This window comes from Trichoderma reesei (genome assembly GCF_000167675.1).
Source record: "Trichoderma reesei QM6a unplaced genomic scaffold TRIREscaffold_9, whole genome shotgun sequence".
In the NCBI taxonomy this organism is placed as follows: domain Eukaryota; kingdom Fungi; phylum Ascomycota; class Sordariomycetes; order Hypocreales; family Hypocreaceae; genus Trichoderma; species Trichoderma reesei.
Genome location: NW_006711156.1, coordinates 955,078 through 968,145, shown reverse-complemented (window position 1 = coordinate 968,145; position 13,068 = coordinate 955,078). Strand labels below are relative to the sequence as shown.

Below are 13,068 nucleotides of genomic sequence, written 5' to 3'. Positions count from 1 at the left end.
TATCTAGCCCTTTGTAATCTTGATCTTCCATTCGTCCTTCCTTTTGATACAGCCTTTGTGTATGCAGAGAGCATAATCGTTCAGTCGGCTTATAGATGATACAATTCAGATTCTCTAGCATGCGTGGGATCGTGATCCCTGGAATATTAGGATAGTTATGGCTTTGCAGAATTTCTTTGCTAGGGTCTACAGGATTAAGCTGAATATCACGGCCATGTTGTGAAACAAAGAATAGTTCTGCTGTAGTGGCAAGTTTAACAGAGAGAGATCCCGACGGCACGCTCTCGTGACATTATGTGATCGAAGGCAATTGTACTTATGCGTTTGCACTAGCAGTGAGACTTTGATCTTTGTCTAGGTAGATTAATGTTTTCCTCAAGGAATAGAGGGTAAGGCAGACGTAGGTCTTAGACGCGATAAATTTTGTAAGTAGGTAGGTACAAGTAGTGAAAGTCAATAGAAGTTCACTACATACTCTGTGCTACTATCGCTATATTGTTCCAGTCTTGCTATATGTTGATGCTTGATTTCTTTTCAGTCATATAGATGCAAATCCCCCCTATACCTCTTCCCCCCCTCCTTTTCGCGTGGGCATCATGGACGATGAAGGACGGACCAGCATTATCAATAGTCCCATATCAGGACAGTGGGAGAAATCAAGAGAAGCCCGCATAAAGATAGCCGTTCAGGATCCTGGCTTGACGTTGCGAGATACGCTAGAGAAGTACTCGCCGCTCAAGACGACCGCCGGTTTGTTCTAGGATTCACACTCTGCGGTTCTCTCATGAGGCTATGGGCCTTTGATCGTCTCGGTGGTATCGCCTCGAAACGGTTCGATGTGAACGACGATCCACTCGACCTGGTAACTACTGTTCTCGGGTTCCTCATGATGAACAAGGCGCAGCTGGGATACGGCTCTACCATTGTCAGGTCTGGGACGCAAAGATACATCGAGATAGAACGGGACGGCCGACCAGAGCGACTCATTCTTGATAAAGTCATATTCCGCCAAGCGTGCATTGCTGGTCGAGCAACCACCTGTTGGAAAGCACACCGTGCTGTAGAGGAGGGCGATGATAAAAGGACCTTTGTGATCAAGGATGCTTGGCACTTCCCCGAACGGACAGAAGAAGGGCTGATGCTGAAGGAGGCAAGCATGAAAGGGGTGGAAAACTTGGCGGATTACTATCATCACGAAACCGTCAAAGTAGGGAGCGTTCTGGATGATATTCGCGGCAATGTCCGGAGGGGCCTCGACATAACGGCAGCAGTCGTATCGTTACCGGCGGATTCAGAAAAGTCTTCGCCAACCACGTCAGTGCAGGGATCGAGCTCGAATTATCCAATCCCCGGCCAACGGGAAACTCCAGCAGGTGGGAGTCGGGTTGGTCAGAGCAGCAATACTAGAAATCGACGAAAACGCCCTATATCACGGGTCGATTCACTGTTACCACGGAAGAAGCGGTCGTCACAGTCCACGCAGACGTCCCGCAACATCGAACCCGAGAACCGTGTTCATCAAAGGCTGGTCACGCAGAGCTACGGCAAGCCCATCTACCAAGCTAGTTCCCTTGGAGCATTACTCGCTGGTCTAGAAGGCTGCATCAACGGACACGAGACTCTACGCCGCCAGGCCGGGCTCCTGCATCGAGACATCTCCATCAACAATCTCATGATCAACGAGGAGGAAGACGCGCCCTCACGGCGCGCTTTCTTGATCGACCTCGACCTTGCCATACAAGAAGCACGGACCAGCGCCTCAGGGGCGGAGAAGAAGACCGGGACGCGAGCGTTCATGGCCATCGGAGTGCTCCTAGGCGACCAGCACTCCTTCATGCATGACCTTGAATCCTTCTTCTGGGTCATCTACTGGATATGTGTACACTATACCGGTCCGGGCAGCTCCTTAGGGGCAACGCGGTACTACGAAGAATGGAATTACATGGAGGATTCTAAACTTGCCCTCCTAAAGACTGGGTTCATCACTAATGAGGGCGTGTTTCTCCGGATGATGGAGGACCATGTTACTCCATCCTATCGACCGCTGGTGCCGTGGGTGAACAGGCTGAGGCGAGTCGTGTTCCCGGATGGCAGGCCATGGATAGAACCAGATGAGGGGCTGTACGAGCGGATGAAGACCATCCTTCGAGACGCCAGGGAGAGTCTGGTGGCATCTGTGTCTGACGACGACGTGCACGAGGAGGCGTCTTGATGGGATAGAGTGTAGTTTGTCTTTACACAGTTGTTAGCGATAGATGTTACAGATACCCCCCTTTGTTAGTTTTACAAAGCTATTCCTTACTTGACCTGACTTCAAACACAATACTAGAATATGACTCCATTATCGAGGCCATCTAGCAAAAGATGATTACTTACATTACTTACCCCAACGCTGCTGATATACATATGCTTACCCGTCTCGCCAACCCATCATCTTCATTGCAGAAATTCACCAACACCAAAAGTCATTCGCGTATAGGCATCACTTCAAGAATCTATAATTGAGCACATGGTATCCCAATAACGTTACATAGTAGCGCGCCTCCATCACTATTCTTACACATCATCATCATCCTCTCCTCCCTTCCTATATTTGTACACGTACATCTCCCCCCTATCACTGCGCCGATATATGCCATGTTTATGCTAGTATCATCGTTATCATCCCCCTCTGGTTTGCTTTTCAAATCACCTCGTCAAGATAGCCATTAGACAAGCTCGTGATTGTGTGAGCCTCAAGCCCTCCTCCCCAACTTCCACCCGTCGATGCGATCCTGAATCTGATCCCAAGACATCGTATGGCTCGTCACCCCGTACGCCTGCGCCTCCTGCACCACCACCGTCGGTGCGCCGCTCCCGTTGCCGGGGTTCTTGACCGCGCCGCCCATCACCATGCTCGCCACCCGCTGCAGGTCCCGCACCGTCAGCGCCTCGATCCGCCGGCACATGTCCCGCACGGGGATCTTGCGCCCATGCACCTGCACCGACCGGCCCAGGTCCTCGAGCTCGACCATCCGGCTCTCCAGGTTCATCAGCAGAGACGACCGCAGCTGGTTCTTGGCGCGCGTCACCTCGCCCTCCTGCAGCTTCGAGATGCCCCGTTCCAGCGTCAGCGCGCGCAGCTCCTGGCACATGACGTCCAGCATGGCAGACGTGTGGCCCGGCAGGCAAGAGGCGGAGATGCCAAAGAGGCCCGAGTCCGTGTACGAGTGGTTGAAGGCGACGCATGACTCAACCCAGCCATGCTGGTTGAGCACGTTGGTGTACAGACGAGAGTACATGCCCTTGCCCGGCCCGCCGGCAGAGAACGATCCGCCTCCACCGAGCAGCGTCTGCAGCGTCGCCAACGCATAGATGTCGTCTGAAGCGACGGGTAGTCCCTCAAAGGCGAGGTGGATGTGTGTAAAGTTGGTGCCCGTGAGTGATGGCGGCTGAGGGGGGAGTGAGAGGAATCCGCCGGTGTACCGAGAAGGCTGGCGAATTTCTTCTTCAGAGGGGGGAACAAGAAGAGAAGCGTTTCGGGATGCAGATGTGGAGATGTTCTTGAAGAGGGGAATCTTGGACATTAATGAAGAAGAGGTGGAGCTGGATGAGGAAGATGAGGATGATGCTGATGATGAGGCGTCGCTAGCAAGAGAGCTGAGGCTCGATTCCGAACCCGTCCTCGGCAGCGTCGCCTTCATGTCGCCAAAGAACTCCTCGGCCAGCTTAACCGCGGTGCCGTGTTCCACCCCGGCAAAGGCCAGGACTATCCTCTCCGGCCGGTAAAACAGGTCCCTGTACAGCTGTACCGTATCCCTGTTGATGCTCCCCAGGCGATCCTCCGGACACAGCAGCGGGTTGCCCAGCGTGTTGTCCTTGAACGCCGCCGTGTGCACCAGTTCCGGCAGGATCAGCTCGGGCTTGCTCCAGATCTCGGCAATCTCGTACCGCGCCGTCTCGATCTGCTCGGCCACCTCGTCGTCCGTGATGCGCGGGTCGCGGATCGTCTCCGCCAGCAGGGCCACCGTCTCCGGCACGGCGCTGTTGAATGTGGCGGCCTGGTACATCATGCTCTCGCGCGACGAGGCGCACTGAATGTTGCCCCCAAGCGTCTCGACCCGCTGCAGCATTTCGTCGGCGGAGTGCTTCGAGGTCGACTTGAACGCCAGCCGGTCCATGATGTGGGACACGCCGCGCAGGGATTCGTTCTCGAACCGGGAGCCGGCCTCGACGTAGACGCCCACGCCGGAGAAGGAGCCCGGGAGGGCTTCCGAGGCGACTCGCAGGCCGTTTGGCAGTGTTGTGATTTCGTCCAATTCGGTAGGCTCCTGTCATGATCATTTAGCCCTCCGCTCCCCAATCGGATAGACGATGTGCTCCAAGTTACTAACCTTGTGAATTCCCTCTATGTGCACCGTCGCCATCGTCCGCCTCGGCACCAGCGGCTTGACGGCTCCAAACCTGCTCTGCGTACTCAGCAGCCTCGAGCCCTGGGCCCTCGCCCTCGGCTGCAGCCGAGCAGCAACCTGTCGCAACATTGTCGAAGCCTCGTCTTTCCCTTCTCTTCTGCCGTCCCCTCAATAAATGGCAGAATTTCTCGCAATGTGAGAGACAAAAGATTTGTGAAGCGCAAATGGCAGTGATGGCGAGCAGCTTGCAGTTCGTCCGGCGTTGAATGACTGACTGAAGACGGCGCGGGAAAATTGTGGTGCCGTCACATTTCAGTCTTATCGCTTTATCTCGGCGATAGGTCGGATCATCCCGGCGCCGGAGCTCCGACCGGGCGGGAACGACGGCAAGTTGGGAATGCCTGCATCTCGGGGAGATTCATGACCATGTCGTCGGTGTAATTCACCTCACCGAATGAGACATCATTTTTTTTTTGTTGTTCACTACCTACTTGTATTTATGGTTGACAAGTGGTACTATCTAGGAGACTACTGCCAAATCAACAAGAGCTTTAACAAGAAAAGGCAAAGACGATCCAAGCACCTGTTTGATCACGTCTTGTCGGCTCTTGCTTATGGTCTCTAGCTGCCGCACCGTCATACTTTGACATCATTTTGAGTCAACAGAAGCTTCGGCTGTCTGATTACGGCTCTCAAACGAACCAGGTATCTTCCAGAGCGCCTTTTCTGTATATGCAGGGTAGGAACTGGGCTTCCTTTCCCTCTCCGCCCTCTCCCATATGTACATCCAAGTTGTTGCCACACCCAGATTCTGCAACTCGCGTGCTTTGGGTCGAAGCCGTAGCCATCTCCGTCGCCATACTCCACAAACGCCCATCAAGATGCCGTGCAATGACTGCGTAGCATTCGATTAAACAAAGATGCACCCAGAGCGGCGACCAGCTCGCTCACCCCTTGCCAAGAGTCCCAAAGCAGAACGCCGAGTGAGACAAGTAGGTATACACTCGGAAAACAGGGGAGAGGGTGAGGAAACGGGTGCGGAAATTCAAAATTGAAGCTTTCTAACCATAACCCGCTAGCTTGCCCGTTGCTAAAGATGATTTCCACCCTCCCATTTGCGGCTGGAATGAGCCATGCTATATCGTGACGCCAGACGCCAAAAGTCTGTTTCGCGGTTCATGGAGACGCGCGGCAATCCAAACGTGGACAGACAACGAAAGACATATATAGATATGAACAAAAAAAGAAACGGAGATAAATGACAAGGCGGTGTAGAAGAGTTAGGGCATGAAGAGAAGCACAAAACCGCCGCCGCAGATCAAGTCGAACAAGACTGACGCGACGGGCGTTTGCGCCAATGCCCAGGCTGTCATGGGGAATCTGAAGAGGAAACACGCAGACCGATACATCAGTATTAGATACCACCGTAGGAAGACGATATCGGCGTATAACAGCATCACCGCGATCAGAATGCTCATCGGTTGCTCGACCTGGTGCTACCGGCTGGCAGCGTCGTCGCTGGACTCGTGCGTGGTCGTGTCGGCGTCTGCTGCAGAATCGAGGCTCGGCATCTCGCCGTTGTCGCTGGCTGGCCGTCGGCCTGCCGTACCGTCAAAGACCCAGGGGCCTGCGTTGTTTCTCGGAGTAATGAGCCCCTCAGTCCCGTTGCCAGGTGGCGAGGGGGTTCCGTTCTCGCGTAAATGACTCGCACGACCGGCACCCGAGGACCGACTTCTAATGGGCAACGGGTCTGAGGTTGCGTGCGGCGCCGTCGGACTGCCCGATGCAGCAAAGTTGACGGTGACATCCATGGCGTCTGTTTCTTGTACCGTCGCCTCGGGCGGATCTTCGGTCAGGGGGGCAAGTGGCGGCACAACTTCCGGAGCGAGCGTCTCAACAACGGTAGGGGGCACCGCGTCGCTGGGGGCTGTGAATTCGTCGATATTTTGCCATTCCTCGCCAGCGTCCTCGACGTCGGCTTCCAAGTCGGCGCCAGCACGGCAGTTGGGACAGATGAAGATGGGGTATTGCGGCGAGGTGAGCAAAGAGCGTACACACTTGAAGTGCCACGTGTGAGAGCAAGGAGCAACGAAGAGCGATTGGCACGGCTGTTGGAAGAAGAAAGACATGTTAGTTATCAGGACGGACAAGTTGCAGCGCAAAAGGCACGGAAAACAGAAGAGGCCATCACTTACAGCAATGGAGTTGAGACAGATGGAGCAGTCCTGGGAATTTGAACTCGAAACAGAGCCACCTCCGTTAGTCGCCATGGTACGCAACCTCTTATGAGCGGCCATGCTGAGCAGAGATGTTAGCCAATAGTCCGAATAATGCCATGGGAAGGAGAGCACATCTGCTCTTCGCTGATGGACTCACTTGAACGTGTTTGGCTTATTCTGCCACCCGCGGTTGAGCTCCAGCCTCATCTTGACGCAGCGGAAAATCATCTCCTCTCCCCCCTTGAAGTCAATGCCGAGCTGGACAATGTCGCCATCATTGACGGGAAAGGCCTTGCTCTCCTGCGAGGGCGGGCTCAATCGTATGTGGTTGAGGAATGTGCCGGACGAGCTCTTGACGTCCTTGATGTACCACTTGCCGTCCTCGTACCAGAACTCGCAGTGCCGACGGCTGACCACTTTGCTCTTAAAGCCCACGGGCGCCCCGGAGGCAGAATGGCCGGACGCGCCGGCCAGGGCTTGGGTGTCGCGCTCAGAGTATCGGCCGACGCGGATGACCTCGGTGCCGTTGGACAGCGTCCTTGAAATGGGCGGAAAGGACAACGACGGCCGCGTGGATCGGGGGTCGTAGTAGGCGGAGAAGCGGATGGACGGCTGGCTGTCGGACGAGCCGAAGCCCTCGTTGGCTCGGGCCATGGCGGGCTGCTCGGCGGTGCCGGAGGGCGTCTCGACAGCCGGCGACGAGGCCGAGGAGGAGGAGGATGAGGAGGAGGAGGCGCCGGGTTGGGCTGAAGAGCTGGCGAGAGCGTCCGCGGCCCGTGACGGGGACGTAGTGGCCAAGGCGGGAGATGTGGCCACCAGCGTCAGTCGGTTGGTGTTGATTGAGGCCGAGGCGTTTGTCGTCGTTGTCGTGGTTGTCGTTGTCGTGGTTGTCGTCGTCGTGGCTCCGGGGGAGTAGCTGACGGAGCGCGTGAGGCTGTTACCAGACTGGCTGGTTGAGGGCGAGCTGCCGCCGCTGCTGTTGCTGTTGCTATTGCTATTGCCGTTGCCGGTGCTGTTGCTGTTGCTGGTGCCGACGGCGTGGTGGCTGCTGTCACGCGACAGCAGATGGTTGTGCGTGTAGTTGCGCAAGATGCTGAGGCCTCGCAGTCGGCTTGTTCTAGAAGGCGAGGGCAGGCTCGTCGAGGGTGTCAGCCCAGGCGGCGGTGATGGGACCACTGGCTGCGAGAACATTTCCGCTGCAGCTGGACGCGGTCTGCTGGGCTGGATTTTTTTTTTTTTCTCTCTTCGGAGGCGGCTCCTCAGTGGAGGCGCCTGCTGTAAATTTGGGGGATCGAGCGCTGATGAGTCGGGGGTCTGGTGCTGGACAGCAGCTGTGTCCAGTGTAAGCAGGGGTGGTTCGGGGTCTGTCAGAGCTCTACGGCCTCAGACGGCAATGGAGCCAAGCACTCCAGAGGACCTCTTGGTAAGATAACCCGAAGCAGATAAGAGCAGACTGAATCAAGAGAAGAGAAGCCCAGTGTCGCAAGCCGCGCAGGCCAACGAGGCAAAGGAGAGGAAAAGCTGGGAAATTGTGTCTGCGTCTCCTCCTTTATTTGCTCTCCGCATACGAGGGGAAATCAGTTGTCCAGGCAGCGTCGTAATAAATAATGGCACGAGTCGCACGGTGCCAAGGCCGCTGCAGGCAAGGTTGGTAGGGTAGGCTCCCGGGATTATTATACCTAGTGGAGGGGGAGGCGCGCCGTTGTGAACAGACAAGAGGCACAGACAGACAGGTCCGGGACAAAGGACGTGGACCCTTGCAAACGGCGAGTTTTGCACCTGTTACTGAACAGGGAATGGACCGGAGAGGCGAACAATGGGTAGGTACCTAGGTAGGTGACCTCGACGAGGCGAAAGGCGGCGGAGAAGGCGAAGGAGAAGTGTAATAAAGCAAGCACTCGCGAGGGAGCTGAGCTCTGCTTTCTTTTTGAACAAATTCACTGCCTGTTCGTTGTGCTCTGGCGGCGTCTTGTTCGCATCACGCAACAGGTTGGGTGACGGCCGAACGAGGCTGAAGAAGCGGCGCGTGAGCGTTGGCGAAATCTGAAAGTGGTGGTGGCCGGTCAGGTCGATGGTGTCGAGAGTCGGCTGGGCGATCGTGATGCCGGTGTGGGGGAAGAGAGATTAGCCGTTAATTGCAGCTGTGCAGGAGGAGGAGAAAGAAATTGCAACAGAAGCGGAAGAACAGCAGAAGAAGGGGAAAAAAAAAGGGCTGGCGACGCAACAAGACGGAATGGCGAGGAATATCGGATACGTGCCAGGTGGAGGTGGTTCTATTCGGTACACAGACGTATGTACGTCGAATGATGCTCGCGAGGGGGATGGCGGTATTTACAGTTTGTATGGCAGCCCCAGCTGCTGGAGGTGTACAGTAAGTACAGTAGCAGGTACGGGGCGCTACCCCATCGATCCGAGGGTGCCAATTCCATCAACCGACCAAACCTGGAAAGGCCGCGTGCAGCACGCAAACGTCAGGGTCGGTTCAGCCCGACGCCGTGGCACTTTCGTACCTCCAGGTACCTCCCCCGTACCGTGTCGAGATCCACCGCGACGGCACGGGCTGCAGGGCCAAGGCAACTTCAAGGTCCATCAGATCCATGGATGTACGACGACGACGAAGAGGGCCAGACTGTGCCTGTTTTCCCTCTTTCAACCTCCTTCTTTGCCTCCTTGTTGAAGTTCATTCTCACAACCTACCTATGTACAGTACCTGCTAGACTCAGTAACAACTTACTCGCAGGTAGGTACCTGGTTCAGCACCAGTCAGAAGAATGCGGCAAAGGGGGGTGAGCGTATATGCCTCTCTGTCTCTCTCTGTCTCTCTCTGTCTCTCTCTGTCTCTCTCTGTCTCTCTCTGTCTCTCTCTGTCTCTCTCTCTCTCTCTCTCTGTGCGCGGGCAATAATCAAATCCATGTCTGAGGTCCCCTGATTCCGGTTTGGTTCAGCGTCAAGACTAGCGAACGGCGCTGGGCTGCTAGCGGTGGCTGCAGGGGGGGTTGGCTGTCGCTGTGATCAGCACCCTCTAATACATTGATAGTAGGGCGGGCTAGACAGGAAGAGAGGCCTTGGGAGCCGTCAGCGGCACGCTCAGCTGCTTGTGACGTGTGCGTGATGTCGGCTTGGATGCAGGTACTGGAGGGAGCTTCAAGGTTGGCCTTGGTTGGTATACCGTACCTAGGCACTGTACTAGAGGGAATGACATTGGATGAAAAGGGCAAAAGGGGGGGAGGAATTCCAACAATGAGTGGGCAGAAAGCTGGACAAGAGAGCCTCGCGTCACCGCAGGACAGGTCGTCAAACAGGCATCTGATCATCTAGCACTCGTCAAAGTCGAGCGCAAATGCAAAAGTCACCTGTATCATTACTGCCTTAGTCCTGCTGCAAAAGGCCTCGAAGCTGTGTTTGCCCAGCGCCAGCCCCCCCGGCTCTCGACGACGCACGGTACCCGTCCTCTACACGCACAAGACGCAGCTTCTGCACCCGCGCACCGCCAAATGTCTGCCCCCGGTCCAGGTACCTCTGCAGTCCACCCTGTCCAGCGCCACGCCCCCGCCAGGCCTCGACCAGTCTCGGTTCCAGCAAGCCCAGCGACTTGGACCATCAGCACAGACACGAATCGAGTGTCCCTTCATCTTTTTTGCCTCTGTGGCGCTCCCCTTGCCGCGAATTGGAATCTTGGCTTCTCATTTGATTATACAGCTGACAAGCCGTCGACGTCGACGTCGGGATGTACAACATACCTAGGTAGATATTGCTTTACTCGAACCTGTTGGGTTCTCAGGACTCAGGCTTGACAGGCTATAACTCTCTCAACTCATCATCTATTCGACAGGAGCTGCGCAACTCGACCAATCATCGACCAGCAGCTCCGGAAATCAGGCCATTCTCGACCATGTCCCTTCATGACAGCTCCAGCCCAGCTCGTGACGCCGCAGAGACCATGGAATATCCAGCCTCGGCCCATCACCAGACACAACCATGTGCTGCCACCTATAGTCGAGCATCGCCAGTGTATGTAGCAGCCGGCCAGTATATCACTCACTCTGTTTCGCTTCCCAGTCCTGGCAAGAGAGCATCTGAGCATCTCTTCCCTGCCAGGATGAGAGAAAAGACCAAGAACCACCACCAGGTCCAGCAGATGCAGACCATCAGGCATCGTGTGTGACTTACATCACGAGCCAACATGCTGTGCGCCATACCACAACTGCTTGCACCACGAAACGTCGGATGCTGAAGAATCGCAAGCGTTTCCCCCCCCCCCCCCCCCCCCCCCTTACCCATTAAGCACGCTCATACACTCAGTTCAGTCCATCATGTTCTCATACATAGGTAGAATTGCATGCGAGTACTATAACGCTGCCACATTCACCTCATCTAAACACCAAGCTGCTCTCGTCAGCCCGTCCGTCTCCCCCTCGTGGCGCTTGGCTCACCCCAGCTTTCCGACTGGCTTCCTCTGAGACATTCCCTACTGCGAGGCTCTTACACGCACGCCCTCAGCTTCTTCCTCTCTCTTTCACCAAGCATGTGTTCTTCTCTCCCTTTCGGCACTAAACCCCACGCATGCAGCCACTCCGAGAATGACACAAATAGTCGCACAAGGCCTTCGGCGAGACATTCGCTGCCTTTCTGCCTCCCCTTGTCTCTCCTGAGCCCTGAACCATAAGAGATTGACGGCATTGCATTCCGCATCAAAAGACACAAGCTACGAAAACGCAATTGCCGTGCTTCGTAGTAGCATCTGAATCGCGATTTTTCTGTCTGACTGCGGCGGATTGCCTACCAAGCCTAGCTACCTATACAAGCTGGTCGGTATGCATGTATACGGCTTTCCACCTTGCAATGCTAATCCATCCGAAGCCTCGGGAGATCGAAGCCAAGCTTTTCTAATTACTAGAACGACTTTCCTTTTCTTCTCCTCTTTCTCAGGGGATAGCATCGAGCACTGGGGACTAGCCTCAACAATCCTTTCATGTCTCTGATCAGAACATCTATATTTGGAAGCTCATCGAAATTGAGCCGGGCATGCCAGCGAGATCCGAGACAATAAGATAGAGAGCGGATTCCACAAATAGATTACAAAGGAGAAAAGGAAAGGAAAGGAAAAAGAAAGATAATGTTATCGAGACGGATTCAATTCGTCAATGGCTCGTGCTTCCATTTTGGCAGCCAAACTATTGATACAAAAGTTCAATTCACTCCTGCAGCTGCATTTGTCCCAACAAGAAACCCCTGGTACCTTATCCTAACCCTGCTATCACGATCCGTGCGGTAGGTATTCTTCACACAACGTAGACAAATGCAGCTGACTGCATGATACTAGGCCGTACTGTCCACCACATTCTCCTAGCATACAATACCCATTCCTTTTTGACCCTCGGCCGCCAAATTCAACTCACAACCGGGAAAACAGGCCATCTTGATTCTCCCCGTACAAAGTGCTCCGTCGATAGTCGACCTTTTGTCGTTTCCCCTGCCTCGAACCCACCCCGCGTGCAACATGGTATCGCCTGCAACAGGGGGGAGGTTCAACTGTCAAATTCACAGCAATTACATATTGAAAATCCGAAAAGCCATAGAATGGATACTCTACCTAAATTGCAAGTCACAGCAGCTTTGGTCTGAATCCCATCAGAATCACCAATATTACCCTACCACTTTGGATCAAGAAGGCTAGACAGCCTGAATGTGAAAAGTCACAACCCCCCTGGTCCCGACTTTTCAGCCCAGACGATACATAACATCAGTATGTATTTCCTCCCCCCTGTCCTTTCGCCTTGACTCGTGCGCTGCACACATGCATGCGACCAGTTCATCTTCATCTTCTCGTTCTCGGTCTCCCGTCACACGTCCAAGAAAAACTCCTCATGAGATCAGATACTTGGCACATAACCCCATCCCCTCTGACCTCCTCATCCTCCTCCTCCCCCCCCGGACCCGCAGCCCCCAACTACCTACTACTGCAGTGGAAGAACACACCAACTAGAAACGTTTCTCCAACCAACCACATCGCCACCATCTCATCCCCCATCGAGCGGGAGGCAATCACATGGCTTCTCTGCGTGCAATCAGACGCCACGCTATTTTTGCGACTTTACCTCCAGAGTCTGGGTTACGAGTATTTGGTACTGCTTGCGTGCATCTGCACCTACACTTACACCTATGAAGACTTTGTGTATCACTCTATTCAGTTCATGCCATCTACATTCTGCATCATTACAGAATGGGGCAAACAAAGTTGTTCATCTCCTGATTTAGGAATCATACATCACTCAAAAAGAGATGGCAGTCGAAGAGCCATCACTCTGTTAGCATACACACAACACAACCCTCCTCCTACTATGTATCAATATTACTAGCCACAGCAGTAGTCCCCCCACTCCATCTACACGCACCTCCGCATCACCAGACCAGGGGTGCGTCGATTCCAACTCGCATCATCCGATACAAATCGCTCC

General features: G+C 54.5%; 3 protein-coding genes across 3 annotated transcripts; 1 reads left to right on the top strand and 2 right to left on the bottom strand.

The window, feature by feature from the left end:
• Positions 1–889: 889 nt before the first annotated feature.
• TRIREDRAFT_61618 (uncharacterized protein) lies at positions 890–1,783 on the top strand (the record flags this gene model as incomplete). The annotated part of the gene is made up of 2 exons (XM_006965459.1): positions 890–1,384; positions 1,463–1,783. Coding segments are annotated over 2 exons (816 nt in total), but the record flags the coding sequence as incomplete, so codon positions are not given.
• Positions 1,784–2,581: 798 nt separating this feature from the next.
• TRIREDRAFT_121890 (uncharacterized protein) lies at positions 2,582–4,624 on the bottom strand. The gene is made up of 2 exons (XM_006965326.1): positions 4,374–4,624; positions 2,582–4,310 (listed from the first exon to the last, which is right to left on the bottom strand). Exons 1-2 carry the CDS (start codon positions 4,518–4,520, stop codon positions 2,736–2,738), a joined length of 1,722 nt encoding a protein of 573 aa, XP_006965388.1. The 5' UTR covers positions 4,521–4,624; the 3' UTR covers positions 2,582–2,735.
• Positions 4,625–5,811: 1,187 nt separating this feature from the next.
• Positions 5,812–7,801, bottom strand: TRIREDRAFT_121889 (uncharacterized protein; the record flags this gene model as incomplete). Its single annotated transcript, XM_006965325.1, has 3 exons — positions 5,812–6,499; positions 6,587–6,689; positions 6,768–7,801. The coding sequence occupies 3 exons, from the start codon at positions 7,799–7,801 to the stop codon at positions 5,888–5,890; spliced, it is 1,749 nt and encodes a 582-aa protein (XP_006965387.1). The 3' UTR covers positions 5,812–5,887.
• Between the last annotated feature and the right edge of the window lie 5,267 nt (positions 7,802–13,068).